Consider the following 15,254-nt stretch of genomic DNA (forward strand, 5'->3'; position numbering starts at 1 on the left):
ACCAATCATATTTACGTCACGCATGTACATAGTTCCGCATTTCATACTTTTTGAAATCTGTCTATATGGCATGGTAGATATTTGTGTAATAAATAGCTTTTAAACAATCAACTCTGAAGATAACACAAATGACGCGAAGATTGGTGATTTATTGTGTTAAAGAAAACTTAACAGAGTAGAGGAAAATCGACAAGAAACAAGGCAGATGAACCTCGGTGAAGGTACCAATACCCCACTACTATTACGTAGGTGTAAACATACTTAAGACCTGTTCGATGATTAAGTAAGAATGTATTAATATTGGTTTTCTGGGTAGTAACACGAGATGAGGTTGGCGTCAGTACCAACTTAATTAGCTATAGACTATAACTTATTTGACTGAAAACAACATCGAAGGGAAATATTAATAATTGCCATACTTGAAAGTGGAGACCCCATTCCAAAGCATGCTCTTAACCATCCTGAAGTTACATGTATTTATTATGCAACTTTTCGAGAGAAAAAAGTGTGAATCTGGTTCTGCAGGTAGTAGTTGTATTGTTGACTGTATGAGTGACAGCATGCTCTTCTTTACATTCTTTTGTTTGATGTTTTATAAACTAAATCGCCGCTCACAATGTAAATCTGATATATGTCCGTATGCACGTGTAACAGGAACTGTTAGTAGGAAATGTTTGTGTTAAATGGATTTCCCTCTGAATGTTTTCTACTTGACTCGATTATCGTTTGTGTTAAATGGTTGCCCTCTAGGTTTCAACGAGATAGAACGGTTACTAAGTCAGCTATGAAGGATTGATGGCCTGTTTGATGAACAGTACGTACACCATTCTCGTTATCATACTAGTCGCGGATTTACAACCTACATTTTACACTTATATTTGGTTGACATTTTGGTGTTATTAGTATAGAATTGACTCGGTAGCTTTTGTGGGGCGCTTCTCTAAAACGTGTTTACCCGGCAAGTTTCCGGATAGGTAGGTTCTTAATTCAGACGTCCGTGACATAATGTGTAATTTTATTCCAATGAAGAATGTAAATACAAAGTGGTTACTTGTGAAGTGTGGATGGTTGCGAATGTCTGTGTGTTAAACTGTGATCTCTAATAAACCTAACTCAATAAGCTTTGGTAGTCCTGTTGTTGTCCACCGTCGGCCACGTGTCCGCTGTTCAGAGGATAGTCCAAACAACACGTATAACAGTTATAAGGTTATCAATACTATGTCCACTTACATTTAACCATGGATACGGCTCCAAAGGATATCAACACTGTCCACATTAACCATGGATACGGCTCCAAAGGATATCAACACTGTCCACATTAACCATGGATACGGCTCCAAAGGTTATCAACACTGTCCACATTAACCATGGATACGGCTACAACGGATATCAACACTGTCCACATTAACCACGGATACGGCTCCAAAGGATATCAACACTGTCCACATTAACCATGGATACGGCTCCAAAGGTTACCAACACTGCCCATTTACATTTAACCATGGATACGGCTCCACTAGATGTCACGTGAAAAATATAAACGTCACTGACGTTACAGCAATTGTGAAACAACTTCCTCTACTTCATCATTCTTATTAGACGGGTGTGAGCTCACGAGCTTTTCTCATCGTGAGGACAAACCGAAGAAAGCCCACGTGTATGGACAGTTGACCCCATGTCTTTCCATGTCCAATGGGTGAAGCTCGCCTTGATGAAACAAACAATACTTTGAAACTTTATTCATCATTTTGGTTAATGCAGGTCGCAATGCAGATTACACTGCATTATCAGTAAGTGGTAAGCCGAATATTGACAATATCTCGCCAGATAAAATTTAGGCTACATTGTGTCGTGCTAAACGATGTCTGTCCTTGCTGTTGAAACAAGCCGCTTACAAGATGTTGTGTTCTTTTCATTCGATACTTTAAGCAATAAAGATATACGTAAGTAATTATACATTCCAATAACATTGTCTCTATATTTAACACAGCATTCTGGTGTCCACGTCCAAGTGATGTTGTTGGTGCGGAATCCCGCCTTACATGTTAAAAAATCCCCGCTGCCAACATCCTATTGTTTTATAAGAGTTCAGTTTTATAAGAGTTCAGTTTTACAAGTCTTGGATACTTGATAATGTATATAAACTGTATCATATCAATCGCAGTTAATGCTTTTTCTGGTTAACAAAGTGATGTATATTAATAACAATGTAGTAGATCTATATTTAGTGATGTACTGCCGTAAGTAACAATAACACCGCCATTAGAAGATATCGTGAGGAATGTAAAGTTCGAGCACCACAGCGCAGCTCGTCACTGGAGTCCCCACAGTTGTCGAAACCGTCACAGTGGAGGTTCCGGGCGATACACCAGGTATTGGAGCACTGATACTCACGTGTAGAGCAGGGACCATCTGTCAAAAACAATAGTCGTCTACTGTACTCTACTATAAAGATAAAATAACATTAACTATGTGGGAACATACAACGACATTACAGGACGCTACAGAAGGTTTACCGTCATTAATGAATACTAAAATATAGTTTATCTAACGGGAATACAACACACCTTTAAAGTACGACGTCACCAGTACGTCAAATCCGCCATAGAAATTCCAGTTATCCGTTGTGAGCTGGAGAGTGAATCCATGGAGTGTTGAGTTAAACACGGTCATAGGAAGCATGGACTTTTTACCACAAAGTCCACTGGCTAAAATGGATTAGCGTTAATTTTGTAAAAAAAAAAAAAAAAATGTCCAGTACATAGTATTGATGTTATGAAATAATGATGATCCAGATTTCGTATATAAAACACACCAATTTATCAAACCCTAGGCATATAAGAATAATACAGAATAGCCGCGATAACGTTGTTCTGGGGGTAGGCAGAGATGGGAAAGACAAACAGATGGGTAGGCACTAGGCAGGCAGACGGGGTAGGTAGAGAGATGGGTAGGCAGATATGGGGGAGGTAAAGGGATGGGGTAGGTAGACAAACGGGGGAGGTAAAGGGATGGGGTAGGTAGACAAACGGGGGAGGTAAAGGGATGGGATAGGTAGACAAACGGGGGAGGTAAAGGGATCGGGTAGGTAGACAAACCGGGGAGGTAAATAGATGGGGTAGGTAGAAAAACGGGGGAGGTAAACGGATGGTTTAGGTAGACAAACGGGGGAGGTAAACGGATGGGGTAGGTAGACAAACGGGGGAGGTAAACGGATGGTGTAGGTAGACAAACGGGGGAGGTAAACGGATGGGGTAGGGAGGTAAATGGATGGGGTAGGTAGACAAACGGGGGAGGTAAATGGATGAGGTAGGTAGACAAACGGAGGAGGTAAACGGATGGTGTAGGTAGACAAACGGGGGAGGTAAACGGATGGGGTAGGTAGACAAACGGGGGAGGTAAACGGATGGGGTAGGTAGACAAACGGGGGAGGTAAACGGATGGGGTAGGTAGACAAACGGGGGAGGTAAAGGGATGGGGTAGGTAGACAAACGGGGGAGGTAAACGGATGGGGTAGGTAGACAAACGGGGGAGGTAAACGGATGGTGTAGGTAGACAAACGGGGGAGGTAAACGGATGGGGTAGGTAGACAAACGGGGGAGGTAAACGGATGGTGTAGGTAGACAAACGGGGGAGGTAAACGGATGGGGTAGGTAGACAAACGGGGTAGGCAGTGAGAGGGAGTAGGCAGAAAAAGTACAAAGAGAGAGGGAGGTAAGGTAGGTAGAGAGGAGTGTATTTAGTGTATGGATGTATGTTTTAGGTACAGACCTAATCCGTTGTTTGGTACAATACCCTTGCCGTCGTAGAGTGATAAGAAGCCCTGGGCACACGATATGTTGAAGGACCGTATCTGGACCAACTCGTTTGTCTCCTTACTGTTAGAGATGAGGAAGATGTTGCATGACATCCTCGCCGTGAGGTAGCCACCTCTAGAGGACTCGATCCTCACAGAATCATCTACTATAAACGTCTGATTACAGTGGTCGTCCATGTACACTGGTCAAAATTAGACGTAGGTTTGTTAGATTGGATAGGGGGTAATAATCGTGGGGATATCATTTCATTATATTGGCAGTATTTAAATAGCGCGAACAAGCTCAAATACTCAACGCATCACTTGTCTCTTTAAAAATGACTAGAGGGGGATTATGTGATTAGAAACGATCTTTAAGGTTAATTTTAGGTAATAGTTCCGCGCTTTCTACAATTAGTAACTGTTTATAGTTAGTTAGTGTTAGTAAGCTGACAAATGAAACATATACATGTATGTACATGTAAATGCAGTTTGGTGAAGCTAGTATCAATGCTCTGTGTTTAATAAGTAGCAATGATTTATGTATAGTTAGAAACATTGTTTTATGTAAAGTTAGTAATAATAATGTGTGTATAGTCAGTAACAATAGTTTGGGTAGAGTCAGTAACAATAGTTTGTTCATAGTTAATAACAAACAATAATCTGTGTATAAGTAACAATAATTTACGAGTAGAGTTAAATACAGTAGAGTGTTAAATACAGTAGAGAGTATAAAAGATATTATAGTAGAGAGTCAGACACAGTAGAGTGTTAAATAAAGTAGAGAGTTATATATAGTAGAGAATAAGATACAGTAGAGAGTTAGATACAGTAGAGCAAGATACAGTAGAGAGTTAGATACAGTAGAGAGTCAGACACAGTAGAGTGTTAAATAAAGTAGAGAGTTATATATAGTAGAGAATAAGATACAGTAGAGAGTTAGATACAGTAGAGCAAGATACAGTAGAGAGTTAGATACAGTAGAGAGTCAGACACAGTAGAGTGTTAAATAAAGTAGAGAGTTATATATAGTAGAGAGTTATATATAGTACAGAGTTAGATACAGTAGATAGTTAGATACAGTAGAGTTAGATACAGTAGATAGTTAGATACAGTAGAGTTAGATACAATAGAGAGTAAGATACAGTAGATAGTTAGATACAGTAGAGAGTTAGATACAGTAGAGAGTTAGATACAGTAGAGTTAGATACAGTAGAGAGTTAGATACAATAGAGAGTCAGACACAGTAGAGTGTTAAATAAAGTAGAGAGTTATATATAGTAGAGAGTTATATATAGTACAGAGTTAGATACAGTAGAGAGTTACATACAGTAGAGTTAGATACAGTAGAGTTAGATACAGTAGAGTTAGATACAATAGAGAGTAAGATACAGTAGATAGTTAGATACAGTAGAGAGTTAGATACAGTAGAGAGTTAGATACAGTAGAGTTAGATACAGTAGAGTTAGATACAGTAGAGTTAGATACAATAGAGAGTAAGATACAGTAGATAGTTAGATACAGTAGAGAGTTAGATACAGTAGAGAGTTAGATACAGTAGAGTTAGATACAGTAGAGAGTTAGATACAATAGAGAGTCAGACACAGTAGAGTGTTAAATAAAGTAGAGAGTTATATATAGTAGAGAGTTATATATAGTACAGAGTTAGATACAGTAGAGAGTTACATACAGTAGAGTTAGATACAGTAGAGTTAGATACAGTAGAGTTAGATACAGTAGAGTTAGATACAATAGAGAGTAAGATACAGTAGAGAGTTAGATACAGTAGAGTTAGATACAGTAGAGAGTTAGATACAATAGAGAGTTAGATACAATAGAGAGTTAGATACAGTAGAGAGTTAGATACAGTAGAGAGTAAGATACAGTAGAGAGTTAGATACAGTAGAGTTAGATACAGTAGAGAGTAAGATACAGTAGAGAGTTAGATACAGTAGAGAGTTAGATACAGTAGAGAGTAAGATACAGTAGAGAGTTAGATACAGTAGAGTTAGATACAGTAGAGAGTTAGATACAGTAGAGTTAGATACAGTATAGAGTTAGATAAGTAGAGAGTTAGATACAGTAGAGAGTAAGATACAGTAGAGAGTTAGATACAGTAGAGAGTTAGATACAGTAGAGAGTAAGATACAGTGGAGAGTTAGATACAGTAGAGAGTTAGATACAGTAGAGCAAGATACAGTAGAGAGTAAGATACAGTAGAGAGCTAGATACAGTAGAGAGTTAGATACAGTAGAGAGTTAGATACAGTAGATATTTAGATAGAGTAGAGTTAGATACAGTAGTAAGTTAGAGACAGTAAGAGTTAGGTACAGAAGATATAGTAGAGGGTAAGATACAGTAGAGGGATATGTACAGAAGACAGATACAGTAGAGAGTAAGACATATTATAGAGTTAGATACAGTAGAGAGTTAGATACAGTAGAGATTTAGATACAGTAGAGAGTTAGATACAGTAGAGTTAGACACAGTAGAGGGATATGTACAGAAGACAGATATAGTAGAGAGTAAGACATATTATAGAGTTAGATACAGAAGAGTATATTGCAGTTAAATACAGTAGAGAGTTTGATACGGTAGAGTTTGATACAGTAGAGTTAGATACAGTAGAGAGTTAGATACAGTAGAGAGTTAGATACAATAGAGAGTTAGATACAGTAGAGAGTTAGATACAGTAGAGTTTGATACAGTAGAGAGTTTGATACAATAGAGAGTTAGATACAGTAGAGAGTTTGATACAATAGAGAGTTAGATACAGTAGAGTTTGATACAGTAGAGAGTTTGATACAATAGAGAGTTAGATACAGTAGAGTTAGATACAGTAGAGAGTTTGATACAATAGAGAGTTAGATACAGTAGAGAGTTTGATACGGTAGAGTTTGATACAGTAGAGCCCTAGCTATCTAGACAGCGTCATTCAGCATAGAACATACATACATGTATATTCGTACAATTATAACTGTACACTTGTTGCGACAATATGGCTTGTTGAGGTAAGACATCCTAAAAGAAATGCTTAAGAAATTCTAAAGGGAAGAGTTTCTTCCCTTGATTCAAAATATCAAGAACATGTATGCATATGTGTACCTGTTGTCATGGATACCACGTGAGTGGTCAGGTAAGACACCATGACCTGATATAGAAGTAGATTGTCCATTTCCGACTGGTATTTCCAAAGTCACTCCGGCGTCGCATGTGTTGTCCGGTTATGTAGGTGATCAACACAGAGACGATGTCTGTGTGACCTCACACAATAGACAAGATAACCCGTGTACAATTGATTACAGAACAATATTATCCATATCTACACGTAGGTACAGGCACGTGAGAATTTGATACAGTCTACATGTATCTCGGACTTCCTTAATGTGTGTCATAGCCACATGAGAATTTGATACTCTCGGACTTCCCTAGTGTGTAGACCACATTTTCAGACGTTTTTTCATAGTTCGTGTTCATTACTAGGACTGATTTCCACTCTAAGGAAGGTCCAAATACATGTCGACTGTAACAAATTATCGGGTCGCTGTAGTTACAATGGATCAGTAGATATATATAGAGGGAGGTCAGGTTGATATTTTTCTAGAACTACGTTCTTATAAATTCTGTAATTGGTCCCTACGGAGAATTGAAAACATCATTTTTCCAATTACAAATGATAATGTTTTTAGGGTATGAAAATGAGTATTTTTTAAGCATCGTATACTGATAAATTCATGGTTTTCAAAAACATATAATAAATTACATTCGTCAAAAATATTTTTGATATAGTTTGACCATTGTGTAATATAATTTCTTGATATTTGGAAAAGTTTGTTACTCAGTTTATTATGAGTTGAATCTTTCATTTTGGCCCAAAAACCCAATCTAGCTTCTGAACGACAGACATACGGGAAACAACTCCCGATCTCGGGGGCGGGCGAGGAGTGTTTGTATTAATGCCTAGTGCTGCTTTAAATGTTAACAACGAAGCTGATACTGCGGTGAAGATTAAACTGTTGCTGGTCAGTCGCGTGTAGCTACAATGAAATAAGAGTTCGGCGTTCAATGGGTCTACATCTTTATCTACAAATATGTCGTTATCATCGAAGATATCATAATCAAAGTTAAAAGCAAGGTGTTCACCTTTATCTGAATGCCAAGTTCACATTTAATGATATCCATTTTACTATAGGAACATTTGTTACGTTTGTGTGACATTTTTAAGACAACACTACTAGAGTACATTTCAGTTGCTCTTCCTTATAATAACTTGTTGTTAAAAGACAAAATACTAGCCTGTCTTGGTTGATTTTTTTTCGCTATCCAATCTTTCCAATCACCGATTAATAGCGAGTAAAATGAACCTAACTTTACACTTAGATCCCCTTTAAAACGTTTCATTGTTTACTTGGTCCGTTGCCGAGCTAAGACTTTATCAAAACGTCTAACTCTTATTAAGTCAGAGTTAGTTTTTTTTTCGGATGCTGTAGACTCCTGATGTTGAGTTAATGAAACAGTGTTTTGTTCTCTTAAATATCCACTCTAATGAAAATGAAAAAAACCGTCTCCGTTAAGTCAGTTCCGTTTTAATGAGAACCTTTGTCTATAGGAAATGCGATAAAAGGACAAAGTAAAACATACCACAAATGGAATAATGAGAATATAATAAATGTTAACATAATTGCGGAGTTTTTTGGCAATATCTTCCAATAAACTAATGACTTATACAAGGAAACTCTGACCACCCACTAGCGGATCCGGGGGGGTTATAGCCTTAACAAAAGCCTATGCAAACCCTCTCCCCCACTCTTATCGTAAATATTATCCCCGAAAGATTGCCAAATTTACTATAATCATTTCATTTTCCAAAATTTTGGCCCCTAGACCCCTCGCCAAAAAAAATTCGGCTCGCGCCTACGACGCTCGCAATACCACTAAATTACTGAAACCCCACCCCTTTTCAAATTCCTGGATCCGCGCCTTTTCGTTGTAATACCTGGTGGCTCCACCTACGAGAATATTGGGACAGTTAACAATGACCTTTTTGAAGTCCTTCAATTTGGACGACTTATGTATAGGTGATATATTTGTAAATTATTTAATTTAATGAAATGAAATATTTAAAGGCCAATCATTGTGTTGTGTGTTCACACAGCGAACGTCATAGCCTCAAACAGCCAATGTCATAGCCTCACACAGTTAACGTCATAGCCTCACACAGTTCACGTCATAGCCTCACACAGCCAACGTCATATTCGGACACAACCAAGCCATAGCCTCACCCAGTCAACGTCATAGCCTGACACAGAGAACGTCATATTCTGACACAGTGACATCATACCATGACACCGCGAACATGATAGCCTGATACAGTTAACGTCGTAGCCTGATACAGTTAACGTCATAGCCTGATAAGCCAACGTCGTAGCCTGATACAGTTAACGTCATAGCCTGATACAGTTAACGTCGTAGCCTGATACAGTTAACGTCGTAGCCTGATACAGTTAACGTCGTAGCCTGATACAGTTAACGTCGTAGCCTCACACAGTTAACGTCGTAGCCTCACACAGTTAACGTCATAGCCTGATACAGTTAACGTCGTAGCCTGATACAGTTAACGTCATAGCCTGATACAGTTAACGTCGTAGCCTCACACAGTTAACGTCGTAGCCTCACACAGTTAACGTCGTAGCCTGATACAGTTAACGTCGTAGCCTCACACAGTTAACGTCATAGCCTGATACAGTTAACGTCGTAGCCTGATACAGTTAACGTCGTAGCCTGATACAGTTAACGTCGTAGCCTGATACAGTTAACGTCGTAGCCTCACACAGTTAACGTCGTAGCCTCACACAGCGAACGTCGTAGCCTCACACAGTTAACGTCGTAGCCTGATACAGTTAACGTCATAGCCTCACACAGTTAACGTCGTAGCCTGATGCAGTTAACGTCATAGCCTCACACAGTTCACGTCATAGCCTCACACAGCCAACGTCATATTCGGACACAACCAAGCCATAGCCTCACCCAGTCAACGTCATAGCCTGACACAGAGAACGTCATATTCTGACACAGTGACATCATACCATGACACCGCGAACATCATAGCCTGATACAGCGAACGTCATAGCCTCACACAGTTAACGTCATAGCCTGATACAGCGAACGTCATAGCCTCACACAGTTAACGTCATAGCCTGATACAGTTAACGTCGTAGCCTGATACAGTTAACGTCGTAGCCTCACACAGTTAACGTCGTAGCCTGATACAGTTAACGTCATAGCCTGATACAGTTAACGTCGTAGCCTCACACAGTTAACGTCGTAGCCTCACACAGTTAACGTCATAGCCTGATACAGTTAACGTCATAGCCTGATACAGTTAACGTCGTAGCCTGATACAGTTAACGTCGTAGCCTCACACAGTTAACGTCGTAGCCTCACACAGTTAACGTCATAGCCTCACACAGTAAACGTCGTAGTCTCACACAGTTAACGTCGTAGCCTCACACAGTAAACGTCGTAGCCTCACACAGTTAACGTCGTAGCCTCACACAGTTAACGTCGTAGCCTGATGCAGTTAACGTCATAGCCTGATACAGTTAACGTCGTAGCCTGATACAGTTAACGTCGTAGCCTCACACAGTTAACGTCGTAGCCTGATACAGTTTACGTCATAGCCTCACACAGTTAACGTCATAGCCTCACACAGTTAACGTCATAGCCTGATAAGCCAACGTCGTAGCCTGATACAGTTAACGCCATAGCCTCACACAGTTAACGTCGTAGCCTCACACAGTTAACGTCGTAGCCTCACACAGTTAACGTCGTAGCCTCACACAGCGAACGTCGTAGCCTCACACAGTTAACGTCATAGCCTCACACAGTTAACGTCGTAGCCTCACACAGTTAACGTCGTAGCCTCACACAGCGAACGTCGTAGCCTCACACAGTAAACGTCGTAGTCTCACACAGTTAACGTCGTAGCCTCACACAGTAAACGTCGTAGCCTCACACAGTTAACGTCGTAGCCTCACACAGTTAACGTCGTAGCCTGATGCAGTTAACGTCATAGCCTGATACAGTTAACGTCGTAGCCTGATACAGTTAACGTCGTAGCCTCACACAGTTAACGTCGTAGCCTCACACAGTTAACGTCGTAGCCTCACACAGCGAACGTCGTAGCCTCACACAGTTAACGTCATAGCCTCACACAGTTAACGTCGTAGCCTCACACAGTTAACGTCATAGCCTCACACAGTTAACGTCATAGCCTCACACAGCGAACGTCATAGCCTCACACAGTTAACGTCGTAGCCTCACACAACCAATGTCATAGCTGAATATTAGACTGATCACTGTCAGATTCAATTAAGGCTCTTTGTCCTGGAGTTGGTTAGTATGCTACCATTGTTTATAACGATTCATTGAAGATACCATGTATTTCAGCAAATATTTCGGAAGTCACGTTCGAGTGCTGATGAATGTATGTATTTCACATGTGTCAATGTGTTTGGGATACGATCAGAAAGTGTTGTTTTGTTCTGTTGACGACAATATTCGTACCGCTAGACACCTACCTAAACTGCAGTAAGTACCAGGTAAATGAAAGTACGAGACTTTAAATAAGTACGACTACAGACACTGATGAACCATTTTCTCGTACATGTGTGATTTATATTTAAAAATTGAAGATTATCGAAGTCCTTTTTATCTGTTCATATCGAAAATCAGGGTCTGTTTTTCATGACCATGCAATGCGATGTCTCACATCCACCATCAAATTCTATTTCAAACAACTCAAATCCCCAGATTATTCGATGTTAACTTAAACACCCCAACTGTTGGTGGTCCCTAAACACCCCAACTGTTGGTGGCCCCTAAACACCCCAACTGTTGGTGGTCCCTAAACACCCCAACTGTTGGTGGTCCCTAAACACCCCAACTGTTGGTGGCCCCTAAACACCCCAACTGTTGATGGTCCCTAAACACACCAACTGTTGGTGGCCCCTAAACACCCCAACTGTTGGTGGCCCCTAAACACCCCAACTGTTGATGGTCCCTAAACACCCCAACTGTTGGTGGTCCCTAAACACCCCAGCTGTTGGTGGCCCCTAAACACCCCAACTGTTGGTGGCCCCTAAACACCCCAACTGTTGGTGGCCCCTAAACACCCCAACTGTTGATGGTCCCTAAACACCCCAACTGTTGGTGGCCCCTAAACACCCCAACTGTTGGTGGCCCCTAAACACCCCAACTGTTGATGGTCCCTAAACACCCCAACTGTTGGTGGCCCCTAAACACCCCAACTGTTGGTGGCCCCTAAACACCCCAACTGTTGGTGGTCCCTAAACCCCCCAACTGTTGGTGGCCCCTAAACACCCCAACTGTTTCTGGTCCCTAAACACCCCAACTGTTTCTGGTCCCTAAACACCCCAACTGTTGGTGGTCCCTAAACACCCCAACTGTTGATGGTCCCTAAACACCCCAACATTTGGTGGTCCCTAAACACCCCAACTGTTGGTGGTCCCTAAACACCCCAACTGTTGGTGGTCCCTAAACACCCCAACTGTTGGTGGTCCCTAAACACCCCAACTGTTGTTGGTCCCTAAACACCCCAACTGTTGATGGTCCCTAAACACCCCAACTGTTGGTGGTCCCTAAACACCCCAACTGTTGATGGTCCCTAAACACCCCAACTGTTGGTGGTCCCTAAACACCCCAACTGTTGGTGGTCCCTTAAACACCCCAACTGTTGGTGGTCCCTAAACACCCCAACTGTTGGTGGTCCCTAAACACCCCAACTGTTGATGGTCCCTAAACACCCCAACTGTTGATGGTCCCTAAACACCCCAACTGTTGGTGATCCCTAAACACCCCAACTGTTGATGGTCCCTAAACACCCCAACTGTTGATGGTCCCTAAACACCCCAACTGTTGGTGGTCCCTAAACACCCCAACTGTTGGATGGTCCCTAAACACCCCAACTGTTGGTGGTCCCTAAACACCCCAACTGTTGGTGGTCCCTAAACACCCCAACTGTTGGTGGTCCCTAAACACCCCAACTGTTGGTGGTCCCTAAACACCCCAACTGTTGGTGGTCCCTAAACACCCCAACTGTTGGTGGTCCCTAAACACCCCAACTGTTGGTGGTCCCTAAACACCCCAACTGTTGATGGTCCCTAAACACCCCAACTGTTGGTGGTCCCTAAACACCCCAACTGTTGATGGCCCTTAAACACCCCAACTGTTGGTGGTCCCTAAACACCCCAACTGTTGGTGGTCCCTAAACACCCCAACTGTTGATGGTCCCTAAACACCCCAACTGTTGATGGTCCCTAAACACCCCAACTGTTGATGATCCCTAAACACCCCAACTGTTGATGGTCCCTAAACACCCCAACTGTTGGTGGTCCCTAAACACCCCAACTGTTGGTGGTCCCTAAACACCCCAACTGTTGGTGGTCCCTAAACACCCCAACTGTTGGTGGTCCCTAAACACCCCAACTGTTGGTGGTCCCTAAACACCCTAACTGTTGGTGGTCCCTAAACACCCCAACTGTTGGTGGTCCCTAAACACCCCAACTGTTGGTGGTCCCTAAACACCCCAACTGTTGGTGGTCCCTAAACACCCCAACTGTTGGTGATCCCTAAACACCCCAACTGTTGATGGCCCTTAAACACCCCAACTGTTGGTGGTCCCCTAAACACCCCAACTGTTGATGATCCCTAAACACCCCAACTGTTGGTGGCCCTAAACACCCCAACTGTTGGTGGTCCCTAAACACCCCAACTGTTGATGGTCCCTAAACACCCCAACTGTTGGTGGTCCCTAAACACCCCAACTGTTGGTGGTCCCTAAACACCCCAACTGTTGGTGGTCCCTAAACACCCCAACTGTTGATGGTCCCTAAACACCCCAACTGTTGGTGGTCCCTAACACCCCAACTGTTGGTGGTCCCTAAACACCCCAACTGTTGGTGGTCCCTAAACACCCCAACTGTTGGTGGTCCCTAAACACCCCAACTGTTGGTGGTCCTAAACACCCCAACTGTTGGTGGTCCCTAAACACCCCAACTGTTGGTGGTCCCTAAACACCCAACCGTTGGTGGTCCCTAAACACCCCAAACTGTTGATGGTCCCTAAACACCCCAACTGTTTATGGTCCCTAAACACCCCAACTGTTGATGGTCCCTAAACACCCCAACTGTTGATGGTCCCTAAACACCCCAACTGTTTATGGTCCCTAAACACCCCAACTGTTGGTGGTCCCTAAACACCCCAACTGTTGGTGGTCCCTAAACACCCCAACTGTTGGTGGTCCCTAAACACCCCAACTGTTGATGGTCCCTAAACACCCCAACTGTTGGTGATCCCTAAACACCCCAACTGTTTATGGTCCCTAAACACCCCAACTGTTGATGGTCCCTAAACATCCCAACTGTTGGTGGTCCCTAAACACCCCAACTGTTGATGGTCCCTAAACACCCCAACTGTTGGTGGTCCCTAAACACCCCAACTGTTGATGGTCCCTAAACACCCCAACTGTTTATGGTCCCTAAACACCCCAACTGTTTATGGTCCCTAAACACCCCAACTGTTGATGGTCCCTAAACACCCCAACTGTTGGTGGTCCCTAAACACCCCAACTGTTTCTGGTCCCTAAACACCCCAACTGTTGATGGTCCCTAAACACCCCAACTGTTGATGGTCCCTAAACACCCCAACTGTTGGTGGTCCCTAAACACCCCAACTGTTGGTGGTCCCTAAACACCCCAACTGTTGATGGTCCCTAAACACACCAACTGTTGATGGCCCTTAAACACCCCAACTGTTGATGGTCCCTAAACAATATCAACACAAAACACTCCATTTCCTATAAATATATATCGACTACATAGAAACAATACCACTAACAACCCTAGTTGTGAGAGATTTCGGTTGATGAAGACAGTGTTACAGTGTAAATATTTACTGACAACATCGTGATCTTAGTGAATACGAACAGGTGACATCAGGCGTAGTGTTCTCCAGGGATCACCCTTTTCCGCTTCATTGACATGAACTTTATTAACAACGGGAGGTAAAAAAAAAACGCACATTTTTTTTGTTTTTCCTTCTTCATCTCTGAAGGGAAATAAACAACAGCAAAGTAATTTCAGAAACAATATGGATGTACGTGTAGTCCAGAATATCTAGATACTGTGTCCGGAATGTCCGGAAAATCTAGACTATGTCGGGAATATCTAGATACTGTGTCCGGAATGTCCGGAAAATCTAGACTATGTCGGGAATATCTAGATACTGTGTCCGGAATTTCTAGGTACTATGTCGGGAATATTTAGATACTGTGTCTGGAATATATAGATACTGTTTCCGGAATTTCTAGTTTAGGCGTCCGGAATATCTAGATACTGTGTCTGGAATATCTAGATACTGTGTCTGGAATATATAGATA

General features: G+C 42.1%; 1 protein-coding gene across 1 annotated transcript; it reads right to left on the reverse strand.

Moving 5' to 3' along the window:
* Positions 1–129: 129 nt before the first annotated feature.
* Positions 130–7,059, reverse strand: LOC117338280 (membrane frizzled-related protein-like). Its single transcript, XM_033899566.1, has 4 exons — positions 6,902–7,059; positions 3,772–3,999; positions 2,568–2,708; positions 130–2,412 (listed from the first exon to the last, which is right to left on the reverse strand). The coding sequence occupies exons 1-4, from the start codon at positions 6,969–6,971 to the stop codon at positions 2,225–2,227; spliced, it is 627 nt and encodes a 208-aa protein (XP_033755457.1). The 5' UTR covers positions 6,972–7,059; the 3' UTR covers positions 130–2,224.
* Between the last annotated feature and the right edge of the window lie 8,195 nt (positions 7,060–15,254).

This window comes from Pecten maximus, chromosome 11 (genome assembly GCF_902652985.1).
Source record: "Pecten maximus chromosome 11, xPecMax1.1, whole genome shotgun sequence".
NCBI lineage: Eukaryota > Metazoa > Mollusca > Bivalvia > Pectinida > Pectinidae > Pecten > Pecten maximus.